General features: G+C 34.0%; 1 protein-coding gene across 2 annotated transcripts in view; it reads right to left on the bottom strand.

Annotated features, from left to right (window-relative positions):
* LOC126816836 (ectonucleoside triphosphate diphosphohydrolase 4) overlaps nucleotides 1–20,427 on the bottom strand; it is a 33,907-nt gene that overhangs the window by 6,695 nt on the left and 6,785 nt on the right. For both annotated transcript variants that reach the window (XM_050543596.2, XM_050543595.2), the window contains 9 exons: nucleotides 7,136–7,248; nucleotides 6,391–6,609; nucleotides 5,543–5,693; nucleotides 4,642–4,805; nucleotides 3,928–4,058; nucleotides 3,194–3,366; nucleotides 1,806–2,133; nucleotides 1,065–1,147; nucleotides 369–530 (listed from right to left, as the gene is read on the bottom strand). In XM_050543596.2, the coding sequence (XP_050399553.1) occupies nucleotides 369–530; nucleotides 1,065–1,147; nucleotides 1,806–2,133; nucleotides 3,194–3,366; nucleotides 3,928–4,058; nucleotides 4,642–4,805; nucleotides 5,543–5,693; nucleotides 6,391–6,609; nucleotides 7,136–7,248 (1,524 nt within the window). The remainder of the gene's footprint in view (nucleotides 1–368; nucleotides 531–1,064; nucleotides 1,148–1,805; nucleotides 2,134–3,193; nucleotides 3,367–3,927; nucleotides 4,059–4,641; nucleotides 4,806–5,542; nucleotides 5,694–6,390; nucleotides 6,610–7,135; nucleotides 7,249–20,427) is intronic.

Here is a 20,427-nt window from a genome sequence, read left to right as displayed (position 1 = left end):
CTACTGATTTCATCAGCCAACATTGATTGAAAAGTAATTGAAATATAATTGACTATAATGTGATTACATTTCCATCAATTTTTAAATCTTCCATTACTCATTACGTGGCCATTACTCATTACGTGGCCATTACTCATCACGTGGCCATTACTCATTACGTGGCCATTACTCATTACGTGGCCATTACTCATCACGTGGCCATTACTCATTACATGGCCATTACTTCAAAAATGTAATGATTACATTCCATTACCACAGCCCTGACAGTGAATCCCTAAATCTTATCAAATTTCTCAACGCAGTAGGAGATATTGAGTCCCCTAGTGTAAATATACATTAAAGACAGACATGAATCAGTGTAAACCTACCTTAAGGGCAGGAATCGTGTCCTGTAAATTAAAGCTCCTAATGTCCACTGAACATCTTTTTTATTGATTAATTGTGCTGCTATTAAATTTTTATAATCTTCAGGAAATTGAAAACCTTCGTGTAAAACTGTTGCTAACCAAGCCCCTTTAAAACATTGTGTTCTGGAAAATAAGAATAATACATTACCGAGCCTAGAATAATCTGGTCATTGTCTGAAACTCTCATACAAATGCATTTGTATAGACAGTATGATAGATAGATAGATTTATTTCGTAAAAACATATACAACATAATAAATCTCATATTTATTTACGGCACAAAAATATTTCTTTATGGTACAAAGATATTTTGAGAACTAATGCAGTCCAGTCAGACCCCCCCTCCCCTCCCCCTCCCCCATGAACTAATGCAGTCCAGTCAGACCCCCCCCCCCCCCTCTGAACTAATGCAGTCCAGTCAGACACCCCCTCCCCCATTTTAAATCCGGCTTTTCTGTCTAGCGATCCATGTCCAGGTTTTACAGCTGTTCAAATATAAAATCGTGTTCGTGTTCTCCATCATTGTGTGACATGTTGTTCAAATGTAAAATACAACAGAAATTAAAAGTTGTATGAACTTCTCAAATAAAAAAAACCCCCAAAACAATTAAATGGTGTGTAAATAAAACTGTAGTACAATAATTTTTATGAACTTACTTAAATCTATCGACGTCTGCTTTAGGATATAATTTTTTCTTGTATCTTTCCTGTAAAACACTCCAACTTGTACTACAAAAATCCTACAAAATAAAACATTCACCTGTATAATACCTGTTATAAAACATTCACCTGTATAAATACCTGTTGTTAAAATGAGGTTTAAAGTCCTACTTTTTCTCACCAACAAGATTAATGCAGAAGAAAACGATGTTTCGACATCAAAAACTATTTTTATTTCGGATGTTTTGCTTCCATATGATGCCGTATAAACGAAGGTACATTGGGAATTAAATATGAAAAATAGTGAGGTGAACATATTTTTATTATGTACGAATTTGAATTTTTTATTGACACAGGATTTTTAATTGTGGTCTGAACCATTCTGCTTAAATAACAATAAGAGTTATGCCCCTTTATTTCCGGTAAAAATGTCCGTCAAGAAACATTTTGAAATAGCAACAATGATTCAAATGCCAAGCAGTGAGCTTTGACGCTGTCAGTTTTTCAGTCTACTATTCGAGGAATTCTGTCATTGTTTTTCTTTTTACGCACACCCAAAAGTTTAGACGGGACTACAGTTTATGATCCCATCCCTGCCATGACCTCCATTGTGAACCACTGACAATAGGTAACCATACTTTCACTACTTGAATGTAATCCAGGACTTTCCATCAGAATCATCTTAAAATCTTACCTGAGATTCATGTTCTAGTTTAGAATATTAATATAAAATCTTACCTGAGATTCATGTTCAAGTTTAGAATATTGATACGGTCCACCGATACCAAACACATCTTCTGTTGAATACCAGAACTCGGAGAAACCGTAAAACTTGGAGCGTTGGGGATCAATCCCTGGTTGATGGATGCCATTCATGGAACAAGGTTTGTGACTACACGCTAACGTTTTGTTTAATAAGGGTTTCATCATCGCACGACATTTCTTAAAATCTCCAATTCCCTTGAAATAATACTTTCGTCCACTTTCGTTGGGGGACGTGACTAACGGCATTTGTTTTGGTAAACATGGATCCTGGATGGCATTGGTCGTGTTTCTACCTCGATACCTGTAATATTTTATTTACAAAAACAATATATATATTTATATTAATATATTTAACAATATATATATTTATATTAATGTTTTAAAATTATTTTTATATTCTATATTGATATTGTAATATTACCCCTCGTGTTATATTGATATTGTGATATTGCCCCTTGTGTTATATTGATATTGTGATATTACCCCTTGTGTTATATTGATATTGTGATATTACCCCTTGTGTTATATTGATATTGTGATATTACCCCTTGTGTTATATTGATATTGTGATATTACCCCTTGTGTTATATTGATATTGTGATATTACCCCTCGTGTTATATTGATATTGTGATATTGCCCCTTGTGTTATATTGATATTGTGATATTACCCCTTGTGTTATATTGATATTGTGATATTACCCCTTGTGTTATATTGATATTGTGATATTACCCCTTGTGTTATATTGATATTGTGATATTACCTCTTGTGCTATTATATTTCATTGTAAAGCGCATCTGAACATGTTTATCATGAACTGAGCGCTGTATAAATAACCCTAACCCTATAACACGCCAATATATATAACACACATCCCGCTTCCTGATCCCCAGAATCCAGTAAAAACATGCAGGTAAATTTCACCATTTGATATTAAGTACGCCACCTGAATCACACTAAAGACTTGTGTCTATTATACACCCCCTTTCTGATCCCGAGAAAAATAGATATTCCCCAACATAATACACAGGTAAAATTGTTCCCTTGCTAAATACAGCAATATTTCCACTCTATTTATCCACCAAAAACGTTTATCAAAATAAAGTTTTTCTATTTGTATAGGTTTTTTTTTATCTGTAATTAGCAGCATGACAGTGTAAAGATGTCCAGAAAATAACAAAACAGAGTTCTTTTTAAACTGTCTCTGGTCCATTATAACCCTAACCCTAACCCTCTCTAGTCCATTATACATTATAACCCTAACCCAATAACCAATCGGAGCTCTTGTTAAACTGGCTCTGGACAGGCAGATGAACCCAGAAGACAATAAAAAAAATGTCTAGTTATATCAATACAACTTACGGATCAGAGTATGAAAGAGATTTTTTTATCAGCATTTCTTCGTAACGTTCTCGAGCTGAATTTGCACCGAACTCTAAAAATGTTGTCACGTAAATACGATAAGTATGATCCACATCTGAATTCTGACATCCAAGATTCACCTCCGCCATTAAACTTTTTGGTAAATCAGCTTTCTGTAAAAATAAAATACCCAGCATATTCACAATCTATAGGCTTTAAAAACATGGAGTTTACTGTAAAAAATAAAATACAGGTTTAAAACCATGGAGTTTACTGTAAAAAATGAAATACAGGTTTAAAAACATGGAGTTTACTGTAAAAAATAAAATACAGGTCTAAAAACGGGAGTTTACTGTAAAAAATAAAATACAGGTCTAAAAATGGGAGTTTACTGTCAATTTACAATCCGTAGGTTTAAAAACATTGAGTTTACTGTCAATTTAAATTAAATGGATTTTAACATGCTATTGTTCTGTATCGACTGGTCTAATGAAGTCGGGCATACTACATACAGTGTGCTATCAGGGAAACTTTGCCCAGACAGATGGGCAACATTCTCCTATGGTTCTGCTAATTCCAATACAATCAGCGTGATTACTGACACACTTATTCCTTGGACACTTGCTAATTGTTATTTTGATATGACGTCACTCAATTCCAAGATGGTTTCTCGTTCATAGTACATTCATAATTGTCAAATATAAAAAAATAAAAACACAGAAATTACGACTCACTGGATTGGTTACTTCAAAAGCTATTTGAACCGATCCACCACCCATATCTATCATTCCTACTGTTCGTCTACGTACATGCATCGGTGTGTTCGGACTTTCACCTGGCAACCGAACACTCACTACTTCATGATCTGTAAATAGAACAATAAAAATAATGTACGGAGTCAAATTATTGATTTACAAAAAAACATCATCTTGGCTGTGATAATAGATAAAGAATGAGGTAGGCGGATTTAACATCATCTGAGCTGTGAACCTAGAGAAGGAATGAAGTAGGGGGGTTAACACCATCGGAGCTGTGAACCTAGAGAAGGAATGAGGTAGGGAAGTTAACATGCTATAAGCTACTAGTCAACACAAACTAGATTAATGATAAGAATATTTTAGTGGCATTTAGTAACTGGATAAAGAAGTAAACTATTCTACATGGAAAACAGCTACTGATTAATGATAAGAATATTTTAGTGGCATTTAGTAACTGGATAAAGAAGTAAACTATTCTACATGGAAAACAGCTACTGATATATTTGGGCCGTTTCCAAGAGTATTCGCTCTAGTTTATCACGTTAAATATACTAGTGGCTGTTTCACAATTTATAATTGACCAAGGTTGACAGTAACTCGGGTAACTTCACCGATGGTCTGAGTGACTGTACAATAACCATGTGAACTTCCCAAATAAAGTAATAAGTGATATCAGATGTTATATTTTACCTCCTGGTCCATGAGAGAATTTATCTAAAACATAATTAACGGCAATCCAGGCGTAAACTCCTTCCAGTTTACCACTGATAACTTCAAAATGATTCTCGGCAACCAGGAAATCGTAATTTTTAGTAATATCCGTCTGTAGATCATTCAATATTGCTTTCTGGGCTCTAAAAAATATCAAATTTTAACATAGTAAAATATCAAATTTTAACATAGAGTAAAATATCAAATTTAACATAGTAAAAAGATAGTAAAGAGTTTATATAGATAAAACGATAGAAATATATTCTTTTCTTAAATTGGTACAAAAATTATTAAAACCAATGTAAGCAAAAGTTACAGACACATAGAATTTTGTTTTACATTTCTACTAAGATAAAACTTTTCAACCCTCATTTTTTTTATGAATGTCATGAAGAATTGTTGAAATCATTTTCTGTCAAATTACTCTTATATCAAATTCCAACTGAAAACGGCTCCTATACATGCCAATATGTACATGGGACCTTGATTTCTTGTACCATCCCACGACTCGTACCATCCCACGACTCGTACCATCCCACGAACCTCTCACATACTCTTAGAAAGAGAGAGAGAGAGAGAGAGAGAAATTGGGTTTAACGTCCACCCAACACAAATCAGACCATTTTGGGACTAACACATGGTTCAATTTTATTTCAATAATTCGCTTGCGCGTAGGGGATCTTTAGCAGTGGGAGGAAACCGGATGACTCGGAGAAAACCCACGAGGTTGGACAGGCGACCCTACTCCTTGTCACGTACAAACGGGAAATCGAAACCCTGTGAGTTGACTCAATGACAGACCGTATGATACAGCAAGCATGTGTCTTAACCATTCGGCCACCCAACCCCCTCACTTACCCTTATAAAATAAATAACTTACTTTTCTGGTATAAGCCTCATACCAGCTGTAGCCAGTATATATAAAGGTGTTTCTTTATGTAAATCCCGGGGAATATATTTAGATACGTAATCTAATAACGGGCTGATATAATCACTTGCTTTATCAGGTTTATCTTCAAATGACGACAATCCTAAATTTATAAAAAAAAATTTTAAAAATATAACACAATCGTAAAATAATAGAATAAATATAAATAGAACACATAATTGACAACAATCCTAAAATTAATGAAAAAATATTGGCGTCATCTTGAACTCAAATTTTTCACACTCTGCCCATATTGAAAAGAGAGAAAGAGAAATGGGGTTTAACGTCCACTCGATACAAACTAGGTCATTTCGGGACTAACATATGGTTCAATTTTATTTCCATAATTCGCTTGCGCGTAGGGATCTTTAGCAGTGGGAGGAAACCGGAGGACCCGGAGAAAACCCACGAGGTTGGACAGACGACCCTTCTCCTTGCCACGTACAACCGGGGAATCAAAACCATGCCAGTTGACTCAATGGCAGACTTTATGATACAGCGTGCATGTGCTAACCATTCAGTCATCCACCCCACCTCCATATTAAAAAGTGCTGAAGTTATTGTTCATTCATTCACATAGACTATCCTAACGCAATATCTTTTGGGTTCTTAACGCAGTAATGTTTGGGTTGTTAACTCAATACTGTTTGGGTTCTTAACTCGATACTGTTTGGGTTCATAGCTACTGGTATGTATCATTGTATGATTTGTTATTTCTGTCATTTTGGGACTAACAAACAATATTTTTAGGACATTTTGAGACTAACAAATAATAATTTTATGAAAACCTGACATCTCACCTGGTTTGGCTTTTTTATGAATTATGTCTCCATATTGATCTGTTACCTGTTGCATATTGAGAAGATCACCTGGATGACCTGAATGTGTCGGCCAGGAATATAGATAAACTCTACTTCCGCTACTTCCACAATCAATAACTATCCCATAATGCTTCTGTGTGGATGTATCCTCTATTATACCATCGTATTTATTAGAGCCGGTAATATAAGGTTCGATAACTAAAACAACAATATAATATTATATATGATACAGCACGCACGTGCTAACCATTCGGCCATCCACGCCCACCCCACCCCACCCCAACAATATATATACCATTATAAACTAATATAAACATCAAAACAAAAATATCTATTAATTTACAATATGAAAAACAAAATCCAAACATAAAAATAATATCTAAAGTTTGAATCAAAATATATATATATATATATACTGGGGAAATATCCAACTCTACTGCACCAACTAGGCTAATGAAGACGGGTAAACACACCCTATAGTGTGATGTGATACGAGGGAAATTTTGTCCTGAGAGCCACGCAACAGCCTACTCTTCTATCCGAGTTGTTTTACGTGTACGTCAGACCAACCGTCCTGCACCACTAACAAGGGACTGGGAAAACCTCACAGGAAAACCCTAAGGTACTTTTCTTGGCCAACACAAGACCTTCAGACAAGCAAGTCACTGCAGCTCCCTGCTATAGAAGGACATGATGAACCAATAAAAATAATTGATATATTTACCAGCAGCAACAACAAGTGCTATAAATGATATTATAACTATCAATCCCATCACCGCTATCAATAACTTCTTTAGTTGGAAATTGGGATTCGAACATGGTGAATTAATATAGATCCTACAAATAAACACAATTTACTTTTAAATTATTTTACATTCAACCAAAATTATACTGACATAAATACACCCAACGTCCTTCTGTATGACAAGTTTATTCTGAACGTATCAATAGTACTATAACATCAATATGGGTAATATAGGTTGAATAGTACTATAACGTCAATACATATCGGTTGAATAGTACTATAGCATCAATACATATAGGTTGAATAGTAGGCTACTATAACGTCAATACATATAGGTTGAATAGTACTAGAGCATCAATACATATAGGTTGAATAGTACTATAACGTCAATAGTACTATAGCATCAATACATATAGGTTGAATAGTACTATAACGTCAATAGAGCATGATCTGTAAGTATATACATATAACATATATACCCAATTTCAGTTCAATATATCATAGCACTGCAAAACACAAAAAAACAGCTGTATAGAAATACCAAGTTATCTTAGGGTGGAGGAAGAAAAAGTTATAAGTTGTTTAGTTACAGTACAGTGTATTTGTGTAAATAAACTATCAATATCAACTCCCTAACACTTTCCATCCTCTCCCCCCGCCACCATTCCTTCTGATCTCTAGTTTTCATAGTGATTCGAGAGCAAGCAAACCTTTAGTATATTGTCTATTTTACTGCCTTTAAAACCAGATTGATCATATACCTTTAGCAAATTTTCTATGTTATTGCCTTTAAAACCAGATGGATGATATGTTGATGAATGATAAAATCCTACCTCATGATTCATGTTTCCATTCATAAACCAGAAACAAACTAATTACGGTTTTAACATCTACTTCCAAACAAGATCAAAGTGCAAACAAGATTCTTAGAATAGAAAAATAACTAGGTTGAAAACATGTTGAAATCTGTTAGGATTATCAAGTCTAAACTTGTTAAAGAGAGAACTGTTTTCTGTTGTTTGTCTGTTAGTGATTATATAAAATCATAATCCATCTAATTAATGCCTATTATTAACTAACGAGCTATCTGGTTAATCTGGTTATTTATAAACCAAACAAGTTGTTATTAATCTTTAATATCATATAGTAAAAGTCACGGTCAAATTTACCACTAGAAATCTGTAATTATTTAAGATGTATTTAATCAACAATAATAGTCCTGTAAAGTCCTTGACTAAGAATGGACCGCTTCACGCCTTTGATAAGATTTCTAAATATCAATTAACTTTTATTGTTCTACTACCAGACACTCATCATTAATTATCAACACAACACTCGGTATAATCTACTGACGACTATGTATACAACTCTACAACACCAATCATGAAATTATGTGGCTTCTATACGTGCGCATTATTCTGCACTGGCTGTACAATTTTATAGTTACATAGTGGATATCGATCATAGCCATGTTTGAAAATTGGGTATTTTCCTGGCGTGCAAAATGACCGATGGGTCAGATGTAGTTACGGTCATTTTCCATAGCCCTCGGGCCCAACCGGCATATACGGCCGACGTGGAACCTATGCTCTAAACAGTTAGAGGGTTGGATGGTCGAATGGTTAGCATGTGCGCGCTGCGCTGTATCATATGGTCTGTCGTTGAGTCAACTGGTGGGATTTCGATCCCCGGTTGTAGGTGACCAGGAGTAGGGTCGCCTGTCCAACCTCGTGGTTTTTCTCCGGGTCCTCCAGTTTCCTCCCATTGCTAAAGACCCCTACGTGCAAGCGAATTATTGAAATAAAATTAAAACATGTGTTAGTCCCAAAATGACCTAGTTTGTGTCAGTGGACTTTAAACCCCCCATTTCTCTCTTTCTCTCCCTCTAAACAGGAAATATGTAAGAGAAAAACCTGCCTATTGCAGGTCTTTATTTGGGCCTTAAATGAAGAAGCGGGGCTAAGACTGGAATGACCAGTAGTTACGATCAATGCAGACATTCTGCCAAAATTGTTTATTTTTGAAATATTATAGTGAGAACGACCAGCTCTTTATCTAAAACTTAGACCAATCTAATTAAATTATTAAACATTAATTTCATATAATAAACTTTTATCATTCTTTGACAAATCTGGCAACACGAAGGCCAGGTATTAATATGTTACAAATCACAAGGAGAAAATATTAAAAATGTTTTTAATTCTACTAGACTACTACCCGTATATAATTTTAGACATGAAAATAGTTTAGCCATATTTCTTCAATATGATCATTGTATATCACTCAAACCCCTGTTCACTGTAACTACAAACAAAACTCCATGGGGTTCAGATTTGTTTTCATAAAACATCGATCTGGTTGGTTTTAATAAATTTATAAGTTGCGACATCAAGAATGGTACATAAATGTTATAGACACATATGTTTAAAATAATAAAACACGTTTTTGCCACATAAATAAATATAATGAAATATTTGTTCGTCGTATAAATACATATAATAACGTATCTAGATTATAAAATAAGTCAATAAAAGGCTGTAAAAATGTTTACTATGTAATATATACTGTCTATATATACTATACATGATTTATACACATGTACCAAAACAATCAGATTAAAATACACATCTACATTTCAATGGCCTCCATAACAAGAAGATTTGACCGATTGACCAGGGCTGAGACCATACCATACCATTACTTTCAGCAAAGTAATTAATTACCATTACCCATTACTTTATATTTATAAAAAAACACCCATATAATAACTAGAATAGATTTTTCTATATGATTGTTCTTTTAAGTGAGCGAGGATGTGAATAGGAAATTAAATACAGTTCTTCTATAGAGAGAGAGAGAGAGAAATGGGGTTTAGCGTTCAATCGACACAAACTAGGTCATTTCGGGACTAACATATGGTTCAATTTTATATCAATAATTCGCTTGCGCGTAGTGGCCTTTATCAGTGGGAGGAAACTGGAGGACCTTCTTCTATAGAAACTCTGGAAAGGCACAGTATCTAATCATTCAGATGGGACAAAAAACCATGAGGTTCCAATTATACGTTGGTGTGCACAGTTGGAATCTGAAGATGAGTAGCTGGAAATCCCACCGTCCAGGCAAACTTCCCTCATAGCACACTGCATGATGTATGCCTGTCTTTATTAGCCCAGTTGGTGCAGAAAAGTAGGATGTTAAACCCCATTTCATTTCTCTTGATACCTAGATTATACAGAAAATTATTTGGTATATTCTGATGAATCTAGTTTGATACAAATACCTCTAGTTCGATCAACATGTATATAAACTATCACTCCAGTCATACTTGATCAACATGTATCTATATACACTCATCCACATGTAAACTCTTATTCAAGTTATACAATTCAAAATAACCTTCTATATAAACAGTGTTATAATAACCTCCTATATTAAACAGTGTTATAATAACCTCCTATATTAAACAGTGTTATAATAACCTCCTATATTAAACAGTGTTATAATAAACTCCTATATTAAACAGTGTTATAATAACCTCCTATATTAAACAGTGTTATAATAAACTCCTATATTAAACAGTGTTATAACAACCTCCTATATTAAACAGTGTTATAATAAACTCCTATATTAAACAGTGTTATAATAACCTCCTATATTAAACAGTGTTATAATAACCTCCTATATTAGACAGTGTTATAATAACCTCCTATATTAAACAGTGTTATAATAACCTCCTATATTAAACAGTGTTATAATAAACTCCTATATTAAACAGTGTTATAATAACCTCCTATATTAAACAGTGTTATAATAACCTCCTATATTAAACAGTGTTATAATAAACTCCTATATTTCTGTACCCACAGAGCTATATACTGATGTCTATTACTATAAGATTGGTATCGTTTAATATGGTTGTTTTAGCGCGAATAACGATGCATACAGTTTAATTTCAAAACATCGTTTGATAATTGATAATAACGCTTGAAAATTACAAAAATCGTTTAATTAGTACTATCGTTTAATTTAATGGTACACCGTTGAATTTCTCCGAGAGGTGTTTAGAAATGGGGAATCCGTTTACTTATCTTATGGGTTTAATTACTAGCCGAGCACTTTAAATTTCCCGAGACACGTAAAAAAATTAACACCCGATGAATTTATCTACAGGGTTTAAATATTAGACGAAGCGTGTAATTTCCCACCAGTCGTTTATCCGATCGTTTATTTTGATTACGATTATTTACGTATGAATTACGAATAAAAAAGGTGAATATAAAATAAATGCACACCCATAGATGCTCGCCTTACCGTGGTCGTAGTATTATTATCCATTATCCATTCAAAATAGTAATTCTGCTATTGACAAATACATCAAAAATCGGTAAATCACGTTCGAGGTAATTAAACATTTGGTGAATATAAAAAAAAGCACACCCATCGATGCTCGCCTTACCGTGGTCGTATTATTATTATCCATTATCCATTCAAAATAGTAATTCCGCTATTGACAAATACATCAAAAATCGGTGATATCGTAGACAAGTCACACACATCCCAGGTAATGTATCTTCACAAATGAATAAACTTCCACCTGTAGACGCCACTGGAAGAGATCGAAGTCAACCCCGCAATGTAATGTTGAACGGCGATAATCTCATGAGACTTCTCACTGGCGCCAAAATCTCTATAGATAAGCTGTCGCCCATTTTCATGCGGGTTAAACAGTATCAACAGGAAATATGCTTCAATGAATACTGCCTTGATGTTACGTAAACACTTGACTGCAGTACAACGATTACACCATGCGTAAATATAATTCTCAATTGCATAAAAATTCTTAAACAAAAACATAAAAAAATCTCAAGTAATTAAACGTTGTTTGGATTGCTTCATTTAATTAGCTGAGTGATAGTTCGGTTGTATTTACATACGTAATCCGATTTTAAATAAAATGTTAAACACTTAATTAATTGCTATGGATTAATAAAAAAAATGATTAACTGAGTGAGATGTATGAAACTTTATATACCGGTAACAATTATGGAAATTCTTGTATATATGATGTAATAAAAACATTATAGTAAATGATAAAAAAATCAGTTCCCGGGAAAAGTATAATAATTCTTTAACAACCAACTGTTTTCTCAAATTAGTATAAAATTATTACAGAAATAAATCATTAAATGGTTATAAAGCTGTGATACCTGACCAAAAGTTGTTAGATGTATGTTTTTCTTGATAAAATATTAAAATCAAAACGAAAAAGACCGAGAATAAGTTTACGGTCACATACATGTATAATTGTGTTAACTCGTCCACTCAAATCCGAATTTATATCATTGCACCTCGAATTCCGTATAAGAATCAGCTTAGAATACCAAAATGCGAATCGTAACACATTGTGGTCTACACTGTCATAAAATATATGATAAATCAATGGAACCTATTAGAAGTTGGTAATGTTGGTTTATTTAAGGCCCCACGTAGTCTTCACAATTGAATACAACACGTCTCGAAAAATCGGCTACGTGCAAATGTATTCTTTGATCTCATATCACTGGGCAATTCTGTGACCCACCTGCATGAGCCTAAAAACATTACAAGTTATGCCATGATAATTTCGTTGCACTTCTCGCGAACCGACGAATCGGATATATTTAAGTGTTTGAGATCGCTTTATTTACCACCCGCTTCCACCGCGGCGATATCGCAGACAATAACATGTTGTGTATATATGGTGCAATATTTTACATTGTGATTAGTTAAAACAGGGATTAAATAATTATTAGATATTTATATATATGCACAGTAAAAAAGGTATTGAGATTCGTCTTTTAACTACGATTATCATATTAGTCATTAATCACCTCTGAATCTATATCCCCATACACATTAATTACAGAAAGGGTCTGTGTATACAGGCCATTGTGAGCGATTCACTTTTTAGTCATCCGATGGTTATTTTGAAAATACACATACAACACAAAGTCATAGATGTCCGCTTTGACAGTAAAGATTAATCATTTGATTGGTTGAATGCTATTGTTTCATTAATTCCCACCTGTGGCCACCTGTCTGGGTACTATATGAAACCATGTTTTTGAATACACATTCCGTTATTACAGTATGGATTAATGCTTTGATTGCTTAAATGCTATTGTTCTATCACTTCCCACCTGCATTATTTGTGATTGTTTTTAGTGTTTAGTGTGCATACATATAAATACATACAATTTGCTCTTTGTTATTAATTTATCACAGCTAAATATTTGTTTTGTTTGATTTATAAATCCGTTTCGGGAATGTTGATTTTGAGTTATTACCCAAGTTGACAGAAAAATATAACCCCGCTGTCCAATCTCCGTTATGTGGCCTCCCCGACACACATTATTTTTTTAATACCATACATGTACATATATTGTAATAGTGATAAATGTACCTTTGGTTTAATGCAATATGGTTTTTTTTGTTCTGACACTATTTATTCAATAAATATTTACATATTATAAAAGTACACTATATGATTGTGGAATCTGAAAACAAGCCAGGGCTTATATAAATTCATCTCCCGGGGAAATTATTAACAATAAAATATAAATACTTTGTATAAGATTGTAATCATAAATCGCAAACTGGTATAAAATTACAAGGTAAAAGTGTTTACTCTCATTTAATTAATCAAAACGTTATATTGGATAATATAGTATAAATCAGTTCAATTACAGAATGTAGTAGAAACGTAGTGGGGTTAGCGAAATTATTATCTCATGTTCATAGCACTGAAAGGGTATGCGAAACAATGGTTGTGCTAGTTGGAGAAAGAAAATATTCTTGAGATGGGCGGCATCTGGCGTGCGATGGTGTTACATGGTTAGCCCTGTGTGACCTGTTTGAGAATGGGCGTCAGCTTGTCTATAGAGACTTACATGTACAGATAGCGACTTTTTGGCACCAGTGAGAAGTCTCACAAGATTATCGTCGTGCAACATTACTTTGCAGGGTTGACTTCTCTGCTTGTGATGTCTACAGGTGGAACTTAATTCATTTGTGATACATTACCTGGGATGTGTGCTTGTCTGCGATATCACTTCTGTGGAAGCGAACGTTAAAACAACAGGTAGAAGTGGGATGTGTGTGACTTGTCTACGATATCACCTCAGGTGGAACTGGACGTAAAACTCCAGGAACGAACGAACGAATGGGATTTGATTTACGGCTTTCCAAATGTATAATTACCTCGGACGTGATTTACCGATTTTTGATGTATTCGCACTTCATATGCAAATAATCGTAACATTGGACGTGATTTACCGACTTGTGATGTATTTGTCAATGGCGGAATCATTATTTTTTTTAATGGATAATGGATAATAATACTACGGAATCCTTTTGATACTGTTGGAAGCCATTCCTGTAGCTTTGTCTGAAAATGAGCAACATCTTGTATAGAGATCGACTATTTGGCGCCAGTGAAAAAGTCTCACGAGATTATCACAGTGACACATGTACATTGCCAGGTCTTCTAGCGACGTGTACAGGTGGAAGGCTATTTTCATTCTTTTGTGATTTAAAGAAAAGATTACCTGGGATGTGCTTTACCGATTTCCAATGGTATAATAACATTGGACGTGATTTACCGGTTTTTGATGTATTTGTCAACGGTGGAATCATATTTTTTTTAATGGATAATGGATAATAATACTACGACCACGGTAAGGCGAGCATCTATGGGTGTGCATTTATTTTATATTCACCTTTTTTATTCGTAATTCATACGTAAATAATCGAAATCAAAATAAACGATTGGATAAACGACTTGCAGGAAATTAAACGCTTCGTCTAATATTTAAACCCTGTAGATAAATTCATCGGGTGTTAATTTTTTACGCGTCTCGGGAAATTAAAGTGCTCGGCTAGTAATTAAACCCATTAGATAAGTAAACGGATCCCCCATTTCTAAACACCTCTCGGAGAAATTCAACGGTGTGCCATTAAATTAAACGATAGTACTAATTAAACGATTTTTGTCATTTTCAAGCGTTATTATCAATTATCAAACAATGTTTTGAAATTAAACTGTATGCATCGTTATTCGCGCTAAAACAATCATATTAAACGATACCAATCTTATAGTGTATATTACAGGTGGGTTGGGTGGTAGACGGGTCTATATACAGGTGGGTTGGGTTGTAGAGTAGTCTAAACGTGTTAGAGCACTAATACTAATCTTACTCTTACCATATTTTTTTTTATCTGAGTGTAGATTGAATCTTCATTTCATCTTAACTGATCAAACAAACAAATTACACTGGTCAATCTTTATAATATCCGTGATATCAGCCTTGACATTAAACCATATACACAGATCACACTATAAAACTAGTCTACGCTTATCTGATCAAACAAACAAATTACACTGGTCAATATTTATAATATTCGTGATATCAACCTTGATGAAAGCAGACATTAAACCCTATACACAGATCACACTATAAAACTAGTCTATGTTTAATATGGTTGAATTCTCCACGACATCACACTTGGTTCAAGCTGACATGAAGTTCTGAGTAAAATAAACTCATTAACAGATCAACCTTAGACTGTTCAAACACTCGTTTTAAACTTGATGTAGTCTACATATTTTAAAGTTCAAATCACAGAAAACTTTCCATTGATACTAGAAGTCGATATGATTGTACACTTGATTTTAGAGATGACAATATGATTGTACAGTACACTATCAGTAGAGATGACAGTATGTAAATAAGATAGGATACAAGCCATGATAAGGTGTAAAACTAACATATGGTTTCAGGTAAAATAATTTTTTTCGAAACTGGGACAAATCCAGTCTAATTTTTTATATGGACTAAATTTGTACCTAGGTATTTATTAGCAAATCAACTGAGCCAGTATTTATTAGCTAATCAACAGAGCAGGTATTTATTAGCTAATTTATGGCAAATATTAATTAGACATGTAATGTCTGTTTCAAGCTCCAGTGGTCTGCAAAATGCGTTGTACAAATACAGAACAACAAATTTTCTTTTCCATTACAAAACTTTAAAGATGAATTATTAATACAAGTTTTTGGGCCCCGAAGAATTGGAATAAATTAATTTAAATTTTGCTGTGTTTTCATCTGAAGTTCTAAACCTTATCATGGCTTGTGTCGTATACAGTTTTCTCTTAAAGTAGGGTTCTAACTCCTCGCAGTGTTTTAGGGAAGACCCCCAGATTATCATGTTGCTGTACATAGGAGAGATTTGATTGAACGGGAAGAATAGACACACTCAAAAGCTCAAGTATCATAAGTCAATCCAGCAATGGCCAGAGAGGGATTCCTCGGGCCATTGCTACAGGAATATGGGTTCTAAGATTAACTGATCAGATATCACAAATTACACAGTATATACATTGATAAAAACCTTTAGTCTTACCCCCATTTGAAGTTTTCATCAATGATGGAATATCATCTACTCAATCTCTTTTAAAATGTTGGATAAAATATAAACCAGAAATATCTAAACAACTTTTAAAATGTTGGATAAAATATAAACTAGATATTTAACAACTTGTCCACCATACTGAAAGCAACAACACTTTAACTTGTTTGATCTGAACTATAAATAAACCATCCTGTTACCTCCACAACTATCAGTTCAATACAGGTATTACACATGAATAACTTTTATATATTTAAAGCCCCACTATGCACAATTAACAATATATATTTAAAGCCCCACTATACACAATTAACAATATATATTTAAACCCACTATACCGGAATGAAAGGAAATGGGTTCAATGTTCTACATTTCTTCACAAATTAAGCTAATGAAGATAGGTATACATGTATGTCATTTAGTGTGCTATAAATGAAATGAAATGGGGTTTAACGTCTTACTGTTCTGCTCCTAACCTGGGCTAATGAAGACGGGCATACGCCATACAGTGTGCTATGAGGGAAATTTTGCCCAGGCAGCGGTGCTACGACCTACTCTTATATCGAATTCCAACTGCCAAGGGATCTTTTACATGCACGCTAATGTGTACACAGGACCTCTGTTTTTTGTCCCATCCGAACTACTAGACAGCTGTCCTTGTCAGGCCCTCCATCCTGCATCACTGACAAGGGGAAACCACGCTGGAAAATCTGGGTGAACTTTCTCTACCAATGCAGGGATCGAACACCCGACCTCCAGGCTAGCGAGCCAGCGTCTTAACCACTTAGCCACGTGATCTCCCTAGTGTGCTATAAGGGAAATTTTGCCCAGACAGTGGCACTACGGCTTATTTTGCCCAGACAACAGCACTACATCCAATTCTTATATCAAATTTCACCTGTCAAGAGTTCTATGTTTATGTTAACGTAATATACACAATCAAAAAACGAATAGCTTGAAGTTACGGTCGTTTAAAGTTTACATTGGTTTCACACCACCATCTTTCTGTATCTATGATGAATAAAGTAATAATAGGTCATGAGCTTAATTCTATAATCACAACCAATTTTACATTCAAATATTACATATTTTATATGGGAATGATTTGGGCCTTTAAACTATAAAAAATAAAAAAAGACAACAACAAGTTTCGATTGATTAAACAGGAAACATAGCTCCAGGTAAATTATTCTACAGGTATATTAATATAGATAACATATGTCACTCATACTTTTATTTCTTTACCAATAATAATATCACGATCAGAGCTTCACCATAGATCCCACAATTCGAACAGATACAACATATTCAAACCACTCGAGCTTGACAACAGCAGATAAACCACAGATCCTACAATCAGAGTTTCACCATAACAGATAAACCATAGATCCTACGTCCGGAGGTTCACCATAACAGATAAACCATATCCAAACCACTCGAGCTTGACGACAGCAGATACACCATAGATCCTACGATCCAAGCGAATGATAGCAGATACACCATGGATCCTACGGTCCAAGCGAATGATAGCAGATAAACCATTGAAACAATAGATCCATGTACCATCAGTGCATAACCACAGTGTTCAAGCCATACATCAGATACAAATCATGGTAAATATTACACATGAATCTATTGGCTTTCTTACCATCTGAACACCTGATACCACTTATAGTTTATTCGGTAAGTAAACTTTAGATCAGATTAATAAACAATGCTTTTGTTTATGTATTTAAGGTGGGCTAGATCATAAGGTCTATCATTGATTCAAGTGACATGATTCGATTCCCCACTAGTACATGACAGGGAGTAGGGTTGTCTGCCCAACCTCGCTTTCCCGGTGATGTAAGCAAATTGATTAAACATTTAATTAAGAATACAAAATCAAAATACTAACGCTAGATAATCGTCCAGTTTGGATTCAATTGGATTAACGAGGCCCATCAAAAGCTACATGTATCTGCGAAAATCATATTAGGTGGTACTGGCGGGTTTTGGCCATATCCTATGTGTGGTGGATGTCGAATGTTGACAAATATATACTGAATGGAATCCAAGTTGTTTATATAGGACTTGTATACCTTTTAGAGATTCAAATGAGAAACTTTTATCAAGATAAAGCCCAGTTGGTACTGACAATTTCATCAAGATATACACTGGTACAAAAGATATACATGAGATACACACAAGATACACACAAGATACACACAAGATACACACAAGATACACACGAGATGTACACAAGATATACACGAGATATACACAAGATATATACACGAGATATACACGAGATGATCACAAGATATACTTGAGATATACACAAGATATACTCGAGATATACACAAGATATACATGAGATATACACAAAAAAACTAATCTAGGCCAGTTTTCACAAAACATTCTCAGGCATAAGTTTAGACTTTACTCTAAATTGTTCGCCTTATCTTAACTAAAATATAGCCCTTTATAAAACTTTTGTTGTTTTAATGTATCGAATACACTAATAAGAAACTATGTGCAAAGTTTTGTGTTTCTGGATCAAAGATATTTCTCATAAACAGTGATTGAAAGTTGAGTAAATTCTTAACTTACATGTAAATCTAAGAATGTTTTTTGAAACTGGCCAGGATACATTTTATATCATAACACAGTCTTCACAGTTTATCATTCCAATATTTCTTTCTAATTCAACCAGTTTTTAAGGTTAAATTCTTTGAAATTCTAACCAGTAAGTTATCAAACCAGTCGATATCACTGCCTGACAGATTGATATGAATATTTTTATGTTAAACTAACCTGAGTACATTTTACCGTTTATAATTCAGCTATTTCTTATTAATAAAACATTTTACTCTGTCACTTTCATTATCTTGTCCGCTGAATGTTTGTTACTAGACCACAAATAATCCAGGTATTTATACTAGCTACTCCACCATTGATAACAATAACAACAATAACTGATCTACTAGCTATAGACATATCATTGATATTAACATCATCATTAAAGGGACCATCTGCTTACAATCTTAACATTTTATTATTATTATTGTTCAATTTATATAACTCTTCATTACACATGAGTGTTTCTAAGTGCATTCACAATAAAACAGTTCAATTTTTTTTTCTGAAAAAAATGTGTTTTTTTACTCCTCCTGTTTTATAAATGTATCCAATGCTATAATTCAGTGTACACCATCTCGTCTGAACGTTGACTAAACAGACCATTTCATTGGATTATCTCTTACATCAAACACAACAGGAATTATTTGAAAATCCTTCCTGGCTAAAAATCATAATTTGAAATAGAAGACAAAAAACAAATAAGCAAGGATGTATGTTTTAAGCAGATTGTTATATTTCAATGTAGGACAAATGTCTCCATAGCCAACTCTCTCTCTCTCTCTCTTCTTTTTCCCACCCCACCCATGACATGACATGACATGACATGACATGACATGATGTTCTGCATACCTGTTGGTGTGCACATAAAAGATCCCCTTTGGTGGAAATGCTGCTGACTGCAGAAACCTAAAAAGCCCAAACATATAGTTGTTGCAGAAAAGTACATGTAGGTTGTTAAACCCCCCATTTCATTTCATAAGACCAGGTACATGTACCATAGACCATCAGTTCAAATACTGAATAAAAAGCTAATATTATAGAAATTTATAAATTCGGTATATTTATCATTGTTAATGTGATTTCAGTGAAAACGATAAAATTGTAAAAAAAGCGAAATGTCTCTTTAATTATAAAACCCTAACATTTCTAATATTTTGACTGGTTCCTATATTTTGACCTTATACTGCATCATACATGGTG

Source organism: Patella vulgata, chromosome 3 (genome assembly GCF_932274485.2).
Source record: "Patella vulgata chromosome 3, xgPatVulg1.2, whole genome shotgun sequence".
Taxonomy (NCBI): domain Eukaryota; kingdom Metazoa; phylum Mollusca; class Gastropoda; family Patellidae; genus Patella; species Patella vulgata.
Note: the sequence above shows the minus strand (reverse complement) of the source record. Positions and strands in the feature narration are given on the sequence as shown.